This window comes from Crotalus tigris, unplaced genomic scaffold (genome assembly GCF_016545835.1).
Source record: "Crotalus tigris isolate CLP2741 ecotype Arizona unplaced genomic scaffold, ASM1654583v1 scf7180000017666.27876245, whole genome shotgun sequence".
NCBI classification, from domain to species: Eukaryota; Metazoa; Chordata; class Lepidosauria; order Squamata; family Viperidae; genus Crotalus; species Crotalus tigris.
Window position 1 is genome coordinate 3976953 of NW_024096551.1, and position 18048 is coordinate 3995000.

Consider the following 18048-nt stretch of genomic DNA (forward strand, 5'->3'; position numbering starts at 1 on the left):
TTTAATTCCCAACTTTATAATATTTTTATTTTTAACCCAGTAATCCTCAATATGTAATTTGGTAATTACTGTGTTATGGAGATTTGTATTATGCCTTGGCAAAGAGAGATAATAAATTGGTGTTAGCAGAAGTTGTGTTCCTTTAGAGAAGAGATGATACTTCTTTGATATCAAGGCAAAGGAAATGGTGGGAAGTTCCAATTCCCAAAGAGATACTGTACTACTAAAACTTGAGATCAGGGATCACAAGTAAAGAGCACAATGTAAGGATCCAATTCTAATGGTAGAACAGAAAGAAAACAAGCCAATACTTCCTAGTCAGCCCACTTTATTTTGGATCTTCTGAATGATGAAATACAACTATTAGATCAATTAGATTAATTAAGAGATACCTTAACAGCAAAAATGGGATTGTCATGTAATTATCCAATATTTTCACTTCTGTTACCATATGATTTTAGGCAGCCATTCTAACATTATATAACAATTCAGAAGTTTATAAGTCAGTTGTGTATATGCCAGATAGAAGAACCAACAATGAATTTCTTTTTATAATTTTAGTAACAAATAATAAGGCATGTGGATGAAAGTAAACTGAAAAAAATTTAAGCAAAAGAACTGATCCATGGTAACAGAAATTGATTATGTCACAATGTTGTACAGAGATTTCCTGCATGGACTGGTGATATTACAGGAGCCCAGTTAAAATGAGACTGTCTCTGAAATTGTTTTGAAAACAGTTACCAAGTAATCATCCCAACAATATATTGTGCAAGTACATTCCACCCTATCAGTACCAACACTCTGTCTTCTTCGGTGCTATAAAACTAGTGTAAATGAAGTTGAATATAACTCTGATCAAAAAGAAAAGCATGAACTAATTAGCTATGAAGTATACTTGATACCTAATATAATCAATAAAGCATCCCAAATTATGCCCTTTTTATCAATCAACTTTTAAATCATTCAAGAACAGACTGAAAATATTCAAATATTAAATTTAGTACCGGGTCAATGTATCATTCTAAGCCATTGTTTGGTTTTAAACATAGTTTCTTAATTAAATTACAGTGGCAGTGTTCATACACTAAGCCATGGCTTCCTTAACCTGAATAGGATGGCTGACTGAAATGACAACCTATTAAGCTTTAAATCACAGTTTTCAAAACATACTGGCTGGATTTGTGCAGCTTTCTTCATACAAGTTCTTCTCCCCACAATAAATAAAGAGGAAAAGGCACCTACCCTATTCTTCTAACCTCTTATGAGTTATAAGTTTCAGGAAATGAAAATGAGGAATATAACTCAAGAAGAATAAAAGATTAGCTTTTCAGCCCACCGCCATGACCTGACTGAAACTTGGCTTTCTGCTAACTGATTTTAAGCCTGAATGAGCATTGTGATTTCATAGGATTGTGCTAGGGAAAGCAAAGCCCAGAGTGAACATAACCGCCTTTTTCCCTTACTCTTTTTCTGCCAGGCCTGCTTTTTTATGGCTGCTTCTCCCTCCTTCCCTCCCCCCTCCCTCTCACTTCCTGCCTAGTGGGCTGCCAGCACAAGAGACAGTTTGTTTTGATCCAAGTCATAAATGATTACTAGGAGAATGATTTTACAATTTGGTCAAGGGCCACATGGCCCAGATTTCCCATCTATTTGGGCCAAGAAAACATCAGGCGATTCCTATCACAGGTCTCTCAAGTCATGTCTGATCCAACTTTTTGTTTTTAATGGCACAAAGGCTAAGCCAATTGCAGTTTAGTCAATTAATCATATTAAGCAAATATTTAATGTAGTAAGAGAGTTCAGCCTTTGCAATATTTAAAAAATAAGTTGCCTGATGTAGGACATAATTTTGGCTCATTGTACTGGATGCAAGAAGTTGTAACACCAACATTAATGGAATATTTCAAACATAGCCTACTTACTTCTAATTACCTATTGCCAAAAAACTGAAGAGACTGAAGCCTGCTCTTATTACAACAGAAGTAGCCATCTTTTTTACTCATCCTCCTTTAACAATTTTTCCCCATTTAAAGTGGAAAGAACACTCTGAAGCATACACAAATTTAGCCTGGTCTAATGGGTTGAACCAAACCAGTATCAATGACTACACCACTTCATTTGCACATTAAACTAACATGTACTTTAGTTTGTGTCTTAATTCATTGTATTATTTCAGCCAGTATGATCTATGCTTCAATGTGTTCTTTGAACACTGACAACTGACAATGGTTTACTTAAAATTGGGTTAATGAGTTGTGTGAACATAGCTAAGTTTCCAAATGAGTGTGCCAAGTAAATACAATCCAATAATGTTAAATAGGAGAATTTCTAGCTTCATCCCAGCTTTATCAATCAAATGTCCTGTTTTCCTGTCTGATCGCAGACAGCTTCTGTATTCAAGGAAGCATTTGCTTGTTCCTCCAATTTACAATATTTAGTTATTTCAATGGCAGTAGAACCAGAATTGCTATCACTAAGTTATGCAGTCATAAAGCATAATGTCACGTGACCCTGTTATATAACAAGAGCAATTCTGGCTCTCTCAGCTAAAATTTTTAAGTGAGGATTACATGGGTTGTTAAGTGAGAACTTCATATGACTGGGACTTCTGATTCCTGCTTGTTTCCTCATTATGTTTGTTTGATTGGAAGTTGCAATCATGTAACTGCAATCATGTGATTCTAACCCTAGCTTTTGGACCAGGCATCCAAAAGCTAGGTTCAGAATCACATGAAAATGGAAACACTGCAATCGTTAGAATTCTCAAAATATATTGTAAATTCTCTAGTTCAGAGGTCCCCAACCTTTTGTGCACCAGGGACCGCTTCCGTGGAGAGAGGTTTTTCTGCAGCCTGGAGGGTGTGTGGTTTTGTGTGCTGCCTGCATCCCACAGATGGGGCTTTGCTTGTTTGTGCAAACCAGTTGCTGGCTTGCTGCTCCACAGACTGCGGGTTGGGGACCCCTGATCTAGTTCAGTGCCATCACAAGGTAAGGAACACTTAATGGTTGTAAACTCAGGACCACATGTACAAAAATATTTTGTTCAGCAGCAGAGTATTTCAAAATGTATGAGCAAAATATATGTGTACAAACAGGTATCTTTCATGGGTATCTTAATTTGGGCATCCAATGTGCTTATCTAATATTAGAGTTCAGACTCTCTCTCTCCTCTCTTCATTCTATCTATCCTCTATTTCCTGCCTTTATTATTTTACAAATAACTCAAGATACAAACATATCCAACACACCTTCCTCCACCTATGTTCCCCACAACAATAACCATTTGAGGTGTGTTGGGCTGAAATAGAGTGACTGGCCCAAAGTCACTTAGGTGGCTTCCATTATGATGAGTTACAATTTATTTAATAATGAATTAAAAGAACTACTATTAGTTGGGATTGCACAACATATTACATCACAATTTAAGATTCACAACCCACAAAAGAGGCTCATAATGAACAAACTAAACTACAGGCTTACTAACATACTATGTTTGTACAACTGTGACTATACTCACCAAGGTTTAACAAAACGTAATGTTTTGAGTTTAAAAATAATGAATTATAAACTAATTATATTGGCTAGGTACTCACAATTATGTTAGGCTAAGATGTAGTAAGCTAGTACTGGCTCACTGTTGTATCAACAAAGCTATCATGTGAAATCAGACACTGCTTATATATGAGGCTAGCCACACTTCTGGAATCTGCCTGACAATAAGTATTTTAAAGTCTTTCCAAGAAAAGCTTTATGATCCTGAATGATAAATCTGAAAATTGGTAGTTTAATCCAAAAATTATGGAATTATATTTAAAATAAAAACATAATCTTCAAGATTGTATCAACAGAAGAGTACTATGTAAGTGCTAGGCTTATTTTCATGAATGTAAAATGTGGATGTCCAACTTTTTGGCTTTCTTACACTGCATTGAGAAAGAGGAATTGTCTTGAACATATATAAAATACATAATATGGTAACTATTGCTAAAAATAATATATTAAAATTTCACAATCTTTTAGGGCTGCATTGCCAACTGTCCAGGAGCTACAGATTGGACATACCTGATACAAAAATTGGTTTAAATTGAATAACATAAGAAAGTAATCTTGAACTTCAACTGTCCAACAACTTATTAGTCAAAGCTTATTTTTGAGGCTTTCGAAATTTGCTTTGGAGAAAAACTCTTGGCACACGTATGTTTTCTTTTTTGTTCAAAGTTTCTCGAAACACATATTCATTGACTATTTCCTCATATCCCACAGACAGGAAAAGTTCTGCCAAAAATACTATAGAAAAAGAAGGAAGAATATTTTTAAGAAACTTGTGTTAAAGTACAAAGATGAAATGATACAAATCCTGAATAGGCAGGTTATTCTTCTCAAAACAAAAAATGAGAAACAGTTTTGTTGGTGGTTTTAAAAAAAGATATAGGCAGCAATGCAGAAAATGAAGCAATATCCAAAGTCAGATTTTCCTTCCATTTGCCCAAGAAAGCTGCTAAGTATGGATTGTTCCTTTATGAGGTACTTAAGATATATCTTTTGAATAACAACCTATCATTAACTACCAATATAATTTTTTTAATAAATATATTGGTAGTTAATGATAGGTTGTTATTCAAAAGATATATCTTAAGTACCTCATAAAGGAACAATCCATACTTGTATTTGGGAAAACCTGGAAATTATTCAAAGCAGCAGGGCTCAGCTTCGAAGGTATCTCAATAGAAGTTTTTATTGAAATGTGGGCAACTGTCAAATCCCTTTGCCGCTGAGCTGAAATTGGATATAAAAGGAGTGTTGGAGGACATACAGTTTCTTTAGATTTATACTTTATAGTGACTATTATTAAATTTGGAGATACACAAACTTACATTAGAAAAGGATTATATACATATCAAAATGAATGTTAACAGTTATTAAATAACATTCTGATGTTGAGGCTGCTATTTGCAGCTTTTTGATATTTAACCATATCTAGCTTCCTTTATTGTTGAACAAATGATTTTTTTTTCATCAGTATGCTTGTACTGTAGAAACCCTTTCAGTACAACTACCTGGGGATTATTTATAATTACTATAAATAACACTGTATTTTTGTTCTGACAGATTTTTGTTTTGTAAACTTTTCAAGCTTTTCAGTATTTGTTGGGTGCTTCCCCTACTGATATCTATATTGTATAATATCTTAATTAAGATCTCACCATCAGAAAAAAAGTATGACCTGGTTCCATCTTGTCGTACGTAGAAGTTTTCTCCCAGCTTGCAAGCAGATTTAAACCTCAGCATTGCATGGTCATGAAGGCCATAATCTCTGAATAGGACATATTTACCTGGTTTTAAAACCTAAAAACAATATGAAACATATTAAACTGGACTTAATTAATACACAAAACCATGTAATGATAAAAGTGGAACATTTTGTGCCACTTTAGCTCGGTCCTGTTAAGCAGATTTGACACAATTTCATTTCATTATAAAAGAGTTTTAAAATTTTGACTTTTACTCAAAATATCATTCCATATTAATTATAACAACACTAGAAAAATTAATTTCATAGTTGTCATAAAACACATTTCATAGCTTAAATCAGTTCCCATTATTTGCTTGAACCTGGAAATAACCACCTTAGTTTGCATTTAAGACATTCTAAGTCATATTCCTGGGAATTAATCCACTTTCTATTTATTACAAGATAGATAAATACATCAAGTGTTGTCCCTCAAGCAAAGTATATGTAATCCTCAGTTAATGACTACCCTATTTAGCAAGTGTTTGAAGTTAGACAGCACTGAAAAGTCACTTTTTGACCAGTCCGCGATCACTGCAGCATCCATGGTCACGTAATTGCCATTTGTAGAGAGCTTCTGACAAGCAAGTCAATGTGGAAGCTGGCAGAAAAATCACACGTCATAATCACTGGATGTCTCACTTAACTACCATGTCACTTATAATGGAATTGCCAGTCCAATTATAGTCATTAAGCAAGGTTCATCTGTATGAATTACCTTTCTATTAAATCTTATTTGGAAAAGACAAACTTGATACAGCATTCCTTTTAGTTCAGACTTATTTACAGATAAATACACAGACAATAAAGACCATCTCTTTGAAAGTTGTTGCAAGTCTGAACCATACAATGTATGTATTGTGTAAATTAGAGCACAGATTCTGTGTTACATCTTTTCATAGCAGAAATACACGCTCATGGTAAAAACCATGCTATTATAGCCATGCAGACTTGCCTTATAAATATTGTGCAAAACTAAATGCATCTTCTCAGGATGAATGGCAGAAAGTACAAATATTAACATAACCACATCCACCGACTCTAATGGTACATTTTCCACAAGATCATCTTTGGTCAGGTCACACAGGAATACTTTGCATCTTTTGGCATCATATAGAGAATTTTGCTGTGAAATGAACATATGGTTCAAACTTATTTAAGTTTATATTTTGAAACCTGAAGCTAGCACAGTAAATCATACAGAAGGATAGAACACTGAATAATACAGAATAGCTTGGCTATCCTGGGAATTCTGGGAGCTGAAATCTGTCTACTTACAGTTGCCAAGTTTAGAAAACACTGGTTTAGATAGTGGATATTTTGAAACTGTTTATTATAATCTCCCTCAGTGTTGAACTGAAGACAACCAAGCAGAAAAGCAGGTAATTAAATATGAATCACAATCTTTCCCACGCTAGTATCTTTAGGTCACTTTTTCAGTTTCAGAAACTTTAAAATGCATGGACTTCAAATCCACACTTCTTAAAATTGCTGACATTATTTTGTTTATGTACATTCAGAAGAAATTTTTCACCTCTGTATAAAACAGAAAAAGCAGACCTGATTATTAATATTATACATAAAATTGTACATATGTATTTCTTCCAGCATTAGGGTATGGATCTTTTATTGTATTGTGTAATTGTTTTTACTATAGTGATTCAGCATCATAAGTGGTCTTACAAATTTTTAAAATAAGTAATTTAGATGCTGTTCCATAATCTTCTGAGTAATATTTAACCACTAAGCATAAAACTCAAATTCCGGGCTAAGATAATTTAAACCAATTTAATAATACCAAACAATGCCATTTTTGCTTTCTCATTTCTTTTTAAAGAAGCTTATATTTCAAATGTATGTATTCACTTAATGAAAGAAAAAAAATGACAAATATTTTACAAACCTTTACATATTCCACTGCTCGGGGAGAGAAGTCACACGCATAAGCAAAAACATTCAAATCTTCTTCTAGAAGTGGAAATAAACAGTTCCCAACACCACAACCGGCTTCTAGAATTGTCAATTTTTGATCTTCAAACTGAAGAGGTGAGAAAATAATAATTGTAATTGTCTGATCCTTTCAAATAACATGAATTAATTTTTGGACTAACATCATTAGCTTTTAAAATCAAAGTTATTATAGCAAATCTCCATTTACTGCAGTGGTTCTCAATCTTTTTAATGCCACGACCCCCAACCGGTCATAAGTCGAGGACTACTCAACCGGTCGTAAGTCGAGGACTACTCAACTGGTGCAGCACCGTTTGCAGAATGGGACTTTTGGCGGACTCAGCAGGGCAGAGACAGCCTGGAAAATTCCTATTGGCTTTTGAAAGCTAATAGAATTAGACTCTATTCAAGAGAGTCTATTCTATTGGCTTTCAAAAGCCAATAGAATAAAAGGGAGTAGCACAGCTAAGGAAAAGGGGGAAAAAAATGGCAGACTGCGTTTGGCGACCCCTGTGAAATGGTCATTCGACCCCAAATGGGGTCCCGACCCACAGGTTGAGAACCACTGATTTACTGGATCCCACACAATAGATTATTATCACCACAAAGATGTATTTCCAGATTAATGAACGAAAATAAAAGGTTTTATTGTACTCCCACTAAATAGTGGTTTTATGGCAAAGCAAGAAAACCTTCATTTAAAAGCAACTAAAACTAACACCTATTGTGATTCAAGTCATACAATTTATACAAATGTTGCATCAATACATACAATAGATGGAATCATCTTCTAGTGAATCAGAAGCATAAGATCAATCAAAGATAGTTTCTTGAAATTAAAGATATAAAACAAAATTCATGATACTTTTTGTATTCTATATGAAAATGAGTTATAACTTAATTATGGAAGTTACTTTATCAACAAACTGGACAAAATTGCCCAGAATCCATCTAATTCTTTTGCTATGTCACTCTTGAATAGAGACCAACATTACCACTTAGCTGATCCTTACTGTTTCTGATAGTGACAAAATGCTAAGAATATAGTCCAGGAACTGCATTTGTTCACTAAATGGATACTTGTTTCATATACCACAACTCCACTCGCATCTTTTGGGAATTGGGACCAGATTCACCTCTGGAAAAATGAATCATCTTCAATCAAATTGATTGAAAAATATAAAATTGCAACTTTTCTGAGTTCTACAATCATAATTCCACTCATGATTTATATTAATGATATCTCTTGTTCCTGCAGGTGTGAAGAGCATGGAGCCCTCTGGATGTTACTGAATGAGATCTCCCAACTATTCTATTTTGTGTGACAAATTGGTGAGGACGGTAGGACTTCCAATTTGTCAACAGCTGGAGAACTGATAGCTTCCCAATTCAGCTTTAGAAATTCAGGATACAATAAATGTAGCAGTTCTCATCCAATATTATAGATTTTTATTATTTGATAGCATTTCCAGTTTAATGCTCTCTGAGAATCACAACTACATCCCCAGATGTCCAATTATAAATAATTTTCCTAAAATAAAGTTTAGTAGTCATCTTGATAGGAAAAGAATTATTCTCCATCATTGTAATTTTTTTCTCTGTTTCTATTTTTACAGTCTTATATTGTAGATGATAGACATGGTCACTAGTACTGTTTGGCATAAACCAAGCGTCTTTAAATTAAGTTGTATCATTTTGTTTTATAATTCTATGACCTGTTATTTTTCCAAGGGTATGAATGAATTAAAGCCTAAAATATGTACATATAGTAAAAGTTTCTTTGTAGAGCAAAGAACTGACTGTCAATATTAAAATTTACATCTCAAATTTTATCATGGAATCTGCAAAACAAACATACTGTACTAGCCTAACCTGAATTTTACAGAATGCATAACATAATAAGATCAGTGTTAAAGGCTTTCAATTCAGAGATTTTTCTATAGCAGTTCTTTATTGCCCTCTGGTGCCAGAGAATGTTAAACTCACTTTACGGCAGGCTTTTAATTCTTCAAACTCTCTTGTTGTCCAGTGTCTGTCCTTAAAAAAATTGGTACTGTTCCTTTTGTAGAATAGATCCCAGTTCTTTTGTGCTTCTTTCTCAAGTTTCTGCTTCTTGAAATCAGATACTAAGACCTGATTTTGAGCTAATTGTTTTGCTTCTTCAGAACCTAGAATTCTTGTCTTCTGCTCTGTTTTTTGGAAAGACTCATCTTCACAAGCAATTATTACTTCATCAGTATGTGGAATAGATGAGTGACTTTTCAGAATTTCGGATTTAATCATCTTAATTACTGGACATAGCAGATTCAAAGCTGCATTAATCCTTAATTAAATAATTGCCCATATCACATATCATGCAAGAACTAGATGCAAAAACACAATAAAGTAAGGTTACTATTTTGCAATTTTCTCTGGGTATGTTGACAATAGATCATTTCTCTTACTTTCAACTTCTAAAAGCACACTTTAATTAATCTATTAAGAGCATGCTCTGCATGCACTGGCAGGTCACAAAGAGAAATAATGTAACCAGTTAACAGTTCTTCATTACAGTACATGAAGATGGACTAGAAAATATTAATTTGATTCTTATGGCACCTTAAGCCCAGATGTAATTTGAGTTTCAGTTTAGTTTGATGTGTAAACCCAACCAAAACTTAATTAATGCCACAATTTATTTGTTGGATGGGTTTATAACACACACTAACCCATTAGTCAATAACTGATTGCCCCAAAACCATAATAGAATTTATTCTTCCATTTATTCTTACCTCAGTAAACCATATGATACATATGGCAAACCAAGAAGTAGGTTCAATAGCACAAAAAGCCATACCAGCTTAAGCTGGATTTGTAAAACTGAACCCTAAACTAAAAACATAGACTGGATTGATATGTTATAAATATTATTGGCTGGTCTATCATGCAAAAACAATTTTAGTGTAGTATTCAATCTTATTACAGAGCTATGAAGAGCTACGACTCTCCATCCTAATCACAGTTTGAGACAATGGCTTGCTATATACCACCAAATACCAGAAGGCTCAGTTTGATCATGGTTATTGGGAATTCTAGAACTGGCTTCAGTTCACATAGAAGGGGTCAAGTTGCAGAAGAATGATTTAGACCAGTGATGGCGAACCTTTTAGAGACTGAGTGTCGAAACTGCAACCCAAAACCCACTTATGCATCGTTGAGTGCCGGGTAGGTGTAGCCCATTGGCTGGATGTGGCCAATTGGGTGGGTGTGGCCCATTGGGTCGGCATGGCTGCGATGGTAACGGCAAACTTGGTGGGACTAAAAAGTTCAATCAATTCCAACTTTGAAAGACCTTTTTTTTTCCCGTGAGAAGTTAAAATTGACTGATTGAACCTTTTTTTTTTTTTTTTGGTACATGGCAGTGGAGGCCTAAAGCGAAAAGGTTTTATAAAACCCAGCTGAAGGCCTAGGACTGGGGCAACGGCGCATGTGCCCATAGAGAGGGCTCTGAGTGCCGCCTCTGGCACCCATGCCATAGATTCGCCACCACTGATTTAGACCAGTGTTTCTTAAACTTTTTTCTCTCGGGACTTCATATCATATTATATTACTTTTAAAAATTATAGAGGATACCCAAACAGTTTTTATGTGTATGGGTTATATTTATCAATATTTATTAAAACAATGCCGCTACAACTTCTCGTAGCTGTTATTGTATTGTTTTTCAACATAGGCTGAGAATAATTTTGAATCTGAGGATGCCTGAGATGGCCTAGGGCAGGGATAGGCATGGGTGGCTCAGGAATTCTGGGAGTTTAAGTCCACAAGTCATAAAAGAGCTAAGATTGCCTACCCCTGGCCTAGAGGAACCGCCAGGATCCACACATACTGATCTAAACAATCCTAAGCTAGATAAATTATTAATCTGACTGCATTTGGTTGAGTTATTCTGGGCTCAGAAGCAGAGGCAGTCCTTCAAAGAGAGGCCTCTATGTTAGTTCTGGGTAGAGACTACCAATCTAGACCAGGGCTTTTCAACCAGTGGTACGGGTACCATCTGTGGTACATCGGCACCTGGCAGGTGGTACATGACCATCCTAGAAAAGTAGCGGGGAAGGGGAATGAACTGAACCAGTGGCAACACTGCACAAGCCTGAGCAAGAGATGGCTGGAGCTGCAAGACTGTCAGGGCTCAGCGGAAGCGCCAGGATCAGTGCTGCTTTCCAGCTGATCAGCGCTGCAAGACTGTCAGGACTCAGTGGAAGCACCAGGATCAGCGCCAGACTCCAGCTGGAAAGCAGCACTGATCCTGGTGCTTCTGCTGAGCCCAGAAGAAGCGCCGATCAGCTGGAATGTTGCAGCATCTCCAGGGTCTTATGATTTACATTCAGATGCTTGGCAACTGATTCATGATCGGACATGCGGCATGATTGTATTATTTTACTGTATTATTGTTAGATGATTGTTTTAATTTTGTACGCCGCCCTGAGTCCTTTGGGATTGGGCGGCATATAAATAAAATTAAATAAATAAATAAATATTTATGATGGTCACAGGGTCATGTGAAGTGATCAAAACCTGTTGCAACCACCCAGCAGACAGGGGGAATAAAAACCAAACACCCCCCCACCCCCACTGCCAATCCTTAACAGAAAATCTTGGACAGGAGGAAGAGCGCCGCCGGGTGGGCAGGCAGGTGTCTTGCTCAGCTGTGGCTTGGGGAGCACTTTTTTCAGGACCATTGTAACTTTGAACAGTCACTAAATGAACTGTTGTAAGTCGAGGACTATCTTTATCACTTTTTTCCTCTTTTTTTGGTCAAGTTTTTGACACCTTGCTAGGCGACTGGTGGTACTCGGATGTTGCCATATCCTAAAAGTGGTACAATGGGTGAAAACATTGAAAAGCCCTGTTCCAAACTACAGGTACTCAACAATTTACATAGTTGAGCTGAAAATTTCTGTTGCTAAATGAGGCACTTACATTAGTTTTGCCCTGTTTTATGACTTTTCTTGCGACAGTTATTAAATGAGTAATTTCAGTCCTTAAGTTAGTAACATGGTTAAGGGAATCTGGGTTCCCCATTGACTTTGCTTGTCAGAAAGTTGCAAAAGGTGATCACATGACCCTGGAATACTGCAACCTTCATAAATATGAGTTGCCAAGTGTCTGAATTTTGCTCACATGACTGTGGGGATGCTGCAATGGTCCTAAGTGTAAAAAAAACAATAAGTCACTTTTTTCAGTGCCATTTTAACTTCAAATGGTCACTAAAACAACTGTTTTAAGTCAAACAACAATAACTTGAAAAAAGGCAATAACCAATCACTTACGTTCTGTAGCCAAAACAAGAATTCAAAGATCAATCTGAAGTTACCAAGAGATGAATTCTCCTGGTAGGAATCTTCACCTGTTTTTTGCTTAAAATCAATTAAATAGAAAAACTATTAATCTGACAGCACCTCAATACACCTTTTTACACTCGTGTTTTCCAAGAAAACAAAACAGAAAGTGTCCCAAGGTGATCGACTCTTGTTCAGCTCCGAGGAAGGGCGTATCAGGCAGAAAGATCCAATTAGGGATCTGGATTTCCGCGTCCTGAGGGTTGCTATCAATTCAAGAACCCTTTGCGGATCGGGCCAAATGCGGCAATCTCGTGCGGTGGTAGGCTTTACCTAGTGTTTTCTTTCTTTCTTTCTTTCTTTCTTTCTTTCTTTCTTTCTTTCTTTCTTTCTTTCTTTCTTTCTACCTACCTATCTACCTACCTACCTACCTACCTACCTACCTCGTCCCGCCACCCGCACAACCTTCTTCCCCGTCAAAAGTTTCCCGGATCTCCCTGCCCAAAATCTACGAGGACGCCTTACGCTACTGCCAAGCCGCGTGGTCCCCTCTCGATCGGCTCCCCCGGACGGGGAGTGTTTTCCCAGTTACACGCTGCTCCGATCCCGGAAGAGAAGGCGGCCTGGCGGGGCGGGGCGGGTGCGGGTGTTCTTGTTCTCGGCGGGTGCCGCAGTAGCCATGAACGGCGTGGCGAACCCGCTGCTGGACAAGGAGGAGCACCCTCTGCAGCTGGGCGAAAGCTTCGAGCGGCACCCTAAAGCCTCCTTCCACACCATTCGCTGTGAGTGCCCGGCAGAGGCGGCGCTTACGGGCCAGGCCGGCGACCCCCAAAGCATCGGCTTGATTAAGCTGGCTTGGCCCCGTGTCAAAAGAGGGCCCTAACCGCGCTAGCCTATGGCTGCCTAACCGAAAATTGAGTTCAGGGTGACTTACTCCCAGGTAAGTGGGTAGAGCAGCCTTCCCCAGCCTGATCCACTCCTAAGGTTTGGATTACAACCTCCCATCATCCTCAGCCAAGCGGTAGCCGCGTGCTGGGGTTTACCTGGGAGCGCACTATGTTGGGGTAGGCATACCTACACTTCTGTGGGAGTAAGCCCAATTGAACTCGCTTTCTGATACAAGGTTGATTTTAGTATTTAGAGAATTGTTTATTTGCTTGCTTGCTTGTTTATTAGATTTATGTCCTTGCCCATCTCGTCTAAAGGCGACTCTAGGCAGCTTACAATAAATAAAATAAATATTAACACTAAAATCTATTTAAATTGATAAAGATGGGAAGGAAAGTTAACAGATGTACACAGGGAGGAGATGGCGGTCTTACCTCAGCCCATTAACCGCCTCCAGAATGACATGTTGGAGCCCAGATCAGTTGTCAGCCAAGTTTTCAGGTCCTTTCCAAAGGCCAAAGGGATGGGTGCAGATCTTATTGGGGGGGGGGATAATGTTCTAGAGATTTTAATAGCTAGTATCCACAAAAAGGCTTAATAGGGTTGGATAGTTTGTGGATCCCTGTATTGTGAAAATTGAGCCAATTGTATTCTTGTGGTAATGAGGCCACTATGTTAAACCACAATATGGTTGATTTAGAGTAATATATTTCAAAAAAACATACCCTTTCAAAACATTCTGGACAAATATGTGATGTGAATGTAGCAGTTGTTTTTATTTACTCAGGTTTAGTGTGCTTTGTGACTCTTAAGTTAGGGGTGTTAAACTGCCGGCCTATGGGCCGGTTGCATCATGTGGAGGCTGCACCCACCCCAGCTCCCGCAATGGTGGCAATACATCACAACACAGTCACGTGACTCAGCAAGTTTAACACCCGTAATCTAAGTGATGTGGTTAATTGACAGTTTAGTATTATGCAAACCCAGGCAATCAGTTAACCATGATTGCTAGTTATGGATTAGCATTTTAGGCAAATCTAGCCCTACTTTATCTGTCCCTTCCGAAAAGAGTTTCACCTCTAGACATTTAGTTGCTGAGATTTTTCCTCACCAGAAAAATAAATGAGGAAAACTTCATTTCCTCAGTTTCCAAGCATAAAAGGAATTTATGCAATTTTTAGTTTCATTTTCCAATTCTTCACCAATAAGTTTGAAGCATATGAGTGAGCTGATCAGTTAAAAAGAAATGAAAACTAGCAAGGAATACTACAAGCCAATCAGTTTTCCCTCCAGATGTTCAACAGAAGAGATTCAAAAAGTGGGACTTCTCCTATATCCCACTTTCTGAATTGCCAAAGCCTCTATAGCAATGGTGGCAAACCTTTTAGAGACCGAGTACCCAAACTGCAACCCAAAACCCACTTATTTATCTCCGGGTGCCAGGTGGGCGTGTCCCACTGGGTGGATGTGGCTATGGTCATGGCAGACTGGGTGTGGCCAAGGAAGGTGTGGTCTCCCCGATGTTGCTCGTGGGGAGAGACGCTGTGAGGGCTGGGCAGGGTTGGGGGAGATCCAGGGGGTCTCTGGCAGGTGGGGCGGTGGCAGGAGGCTCATCGTGTGGGTGAGGTGAGGCGAGGCAGGGCAGGGGTTCCATTGTCGCAGGGCAAGGCGAGGCAGGGGCTGGGGCGGCTGCTGCCTGACACCATCGGCTCCCTCACACAGAGGCCAGCGAGCACACGGGGGCTGACTGTCCATCAGCAACCACAGCCTGCCAGCCCCTCAACCGGCGTACTCTGGGGCTCCGCAGCCCGCTGCCAGCACTTCAGAGAAGCCGCCTCTGAGCTGGATGGCTGGCCGACAGCTGAGGAGGCGATGCAGTGGGTCGTGCCCAGGAAAAGGAGAGCATGCGAGACCAGGAGGGATGGGACGGGGGGGGGGAGGGAAACCAGCCATGCTGGGATGCATCTGGGCACGTGGCACCTTGGCAATTTAGCGGGCAGCTGGTTGAAGAGGGACAGTTGCCATCTCTGGGGCATAGCGCGCATGTCCACAGAGAAGGCTCTGAGTGTCGCCTCTGGCATATGTGCCATAGGTTCGCCACCACTGCTCTATAGTGACAAAAATCATTTCAATTAATATTCCATGCAGAAAGGAGAAAAAAATATTCTCTCTCACCACCATCTGTGGTTTAATTACATGTTAAGTACATACTTGCCATTTGTGCTGAAAATTCTTATGAGACAAACACCCCCTACTGTTAATGCTCAGTTTCTTCTATTTGTGTTAAAAGTCTTTGCTATCTATCTGTACAGAATCTGTAAACATGATTATAGATTGTAATGTACAGCAGACCATCCATCCAGTGATAGGGAGGAGCCATGCTTGAGGCCAAAGATGAATGAGCTAAACATTTCATGAAGGCTGCTTATTGGACAGTTGTTTTATGGAGATCTTGAAACTGTCCAGGAAGGAAGCATTTGCAAATCATTTCCATAATCATGCTTAAAAGGCCTGCAGTAATCTTAACTCCAGATAGTTTTTAATTTGCTTCTGTTCCTTCTCTAGCATACATTGAGCAGGAGTTTGCTTGCACCCAGAAAAACTGTGGTGACATAAAAGCAAAGCCAATTTTAAAAAGCTGCCCACAAACTTCAGTACTGCAAAAAAGAAAGAAAGAAAGAAAGAAAGAAAGAAAGAAAGAAAGAAAGAAAGAAAGAAAGAAAGAAAGAAAGAAAGAGAAAAGCTTATTGTAGGGCTGAGTTAGAAGAGTTTTTAACTCAGCCCTACATAGCCCTGATTTCATTAGATCCATAGTCCAGGATTTGCACAAAAGGTATATCTGGAGGGATCTTCAAACAAGAACTCAGTTTCTGAGGCAGTTTACAATTCTTTTGAGTATCATCACATAAGAAATATAACACGGCCCAGAGGACAGATTTTGCAAAACAGGCAAATGACAAATGTGGGCATTCATGTGTAATAAAACACTCGCCTCTCTTAATTATTCCATTAAAACCAAATTTTATTGTATAATGTATAATTATATAATTATTTATTGCATAATGTCACGTCATATCCAGAATGACGTGAAATAAGAATACCCATATATGTGCTGTCTTGAGCTCTCAGAGAAAATGGCAAGATAAAAATTATAAATACATTTAATAACATAGGACATTGATTAATATCTGTTTGGAGCACCAGGAAAGAATTGTGCCTTTTGTAGTTGCTGTCAGTGCAAAATGTGCATCCAGTTGTCAACTCAGGCTGCAAATAGTAGACAGCATATTATGTTTATTATATATAATGGTGGTTGTATTACATCAAGTTACTATTAAAGGAAGAGGAATATGCCAGGCCTATGCTGACAATCATTCTTGGAATTGTTGAAAAGACAAGGACTGCAATAGAAACCTTTTGTTTCATATCTAGAATCAGTGTTCGTTGCATTCTTAATAATTTTTTGTGCTCCCAAAGTAAGGTAGAGAGTATTATTGAAAATAGTTATTTCTAGAAAAAAGTTGGTTCAGTTGGCCACTTATACAGTTGCAATTTAAAATAATAACTGGCTTTATGAATGGACTTCAAAAAAAAGATGGGTCAAGGAAATTTTTAAAAATTAAGGTTTTTCATTTTTATTTTTTTATAGCAGATAATAGTTTTTGGAAAAAATGAAGTATGCTAAGTTAGAATTTTTTATGTTATTGGCTAACAAAAAATGGCAGACCTAATTGCAGAAGAACATTATAATTTGGTAATTTGATTTAATCCTGTCTGCACATTCACTCTACTAAGCTGGGTCCAAAATTATTTGAATGCCAATGAAAACAATAAAATAAAATTAAAAGTAATAATGAGATTGTTTCTAAATAAATACTCATCAAGATCCTTTATAATCTGATGTATGTTTAATATCAGTTATTGCATCCTCTAGATGATTTTAAACCAGCATCTATAGATACATCTTGTGAAGGGGAGCTTCAAGTTGGTAAAGGAGATGAAGTCACAATTACATTACCACATATTCCTGTAAGTTTCCCATATCTCACATTGCAGATTTGCTTTCTGTGTCAAGGTTCTTATAAGCTTTGCTCCGAACTTTTCATATGTAGCCAAGGGGAACATGATATATTTCATAAAAACAATTTGTGGGAACTCAGACTTGCTTAAGAAAACACCATTTTTAACAACTGTCTGTTGAATATGCTATGCATACTTTGAGAAAGATTGCAGAGAAATACTTTGGCCTGACTATAAATACAACTTTTTACTATATCATTGAAATAAGCACTTCTGATTTCCAGGCAAGCTTGAAGAAAGATGCTGCTGCATTAGTTTAATGCATCTTATATAGGGCTTACAGTAGTTTTTTCAGGTTTGTGTAGAATCTATATAAAGATTAGTGTGTGTGCTTGTGAGATTTGTAACACTCTGATGTTTCAGAGCATGCAGACCTGCGATAATCAACCCGAGACAAATATGTCTGAATCCTTTTTAATTTCTGGCAACTTTCTATATAGATATTATATTTAAAATATTGGATCACTGTTTTCATTGCCTAATATTATTTTGGCTGTGTATGAATCCTAATATGCA

The 18048-nt window shown here is 37.6% G+C and overlaps 2 protein-coding genes across 4 annotated transcripts in view; one reads left to right on the forward strand and one right to left on the reverse strand.

Moving 5' to 3' along the window:
• Positions 1–308: 308 nt before the first annotated feature.
• On the reverse strand, positions 309–13229 carry METTL6 (methyltransferase like 6). Of its 3 annotated transcripts, XM_039336251.1 has the most exons (7): positions 13090–13154; positions 12556–12642; positions 9230–9606; positions 7197–7331; positions 6249–6419; positions 5208–5349; positions 309–4290 (listed from the first exon to the last, which is right to left on the reverse strand). In XM_039336251.1, exons 3-7 carry the CDS (start codon positions 9524–9526, stop codon positions 4148–4150), a joined length of 888 nt encoding a protein of 295 aa, XP_039192185.1. In that variant the 5' UTR covers positions 9527–9606; positions 12556–12642; positions 13090–13154; the 3' UTR covers positions 309–4147. The 3 variants fall into 3 exon arrangements, with proteins under 3 accessions (XP_039192185.1, XP_039192186.1, XP_039192184.1); XM_039336252.1 differs by lacking the exon at positions 12556–12642 and having other exon boundaries at positions 13090–13229; XM_039336250.1 differs by lacking the exon at positions 13090–13154 and having other exon boundaries at positions 12556–13077.
• EAF1 (ELL associated factor 1) overlaps positions 13168–18048 on the forward strand; it is a 14103-nt gene continuing 9222 nt past the window's right edge. The window contains exons 1-2 of the mRNA XM_039336253.1: positions 13168–13346; positions 17387–17481. Of these exons, the coding sequence (XP_039192187.1) occupies positions 13244–13346; positions 17387–17481 (198 nt within the window). The 5' untranslated portion in view covers positions 13168–13243. The remainder of the gene's footprint in view (positions 13347–17386; positions 17482–18048) is intronic.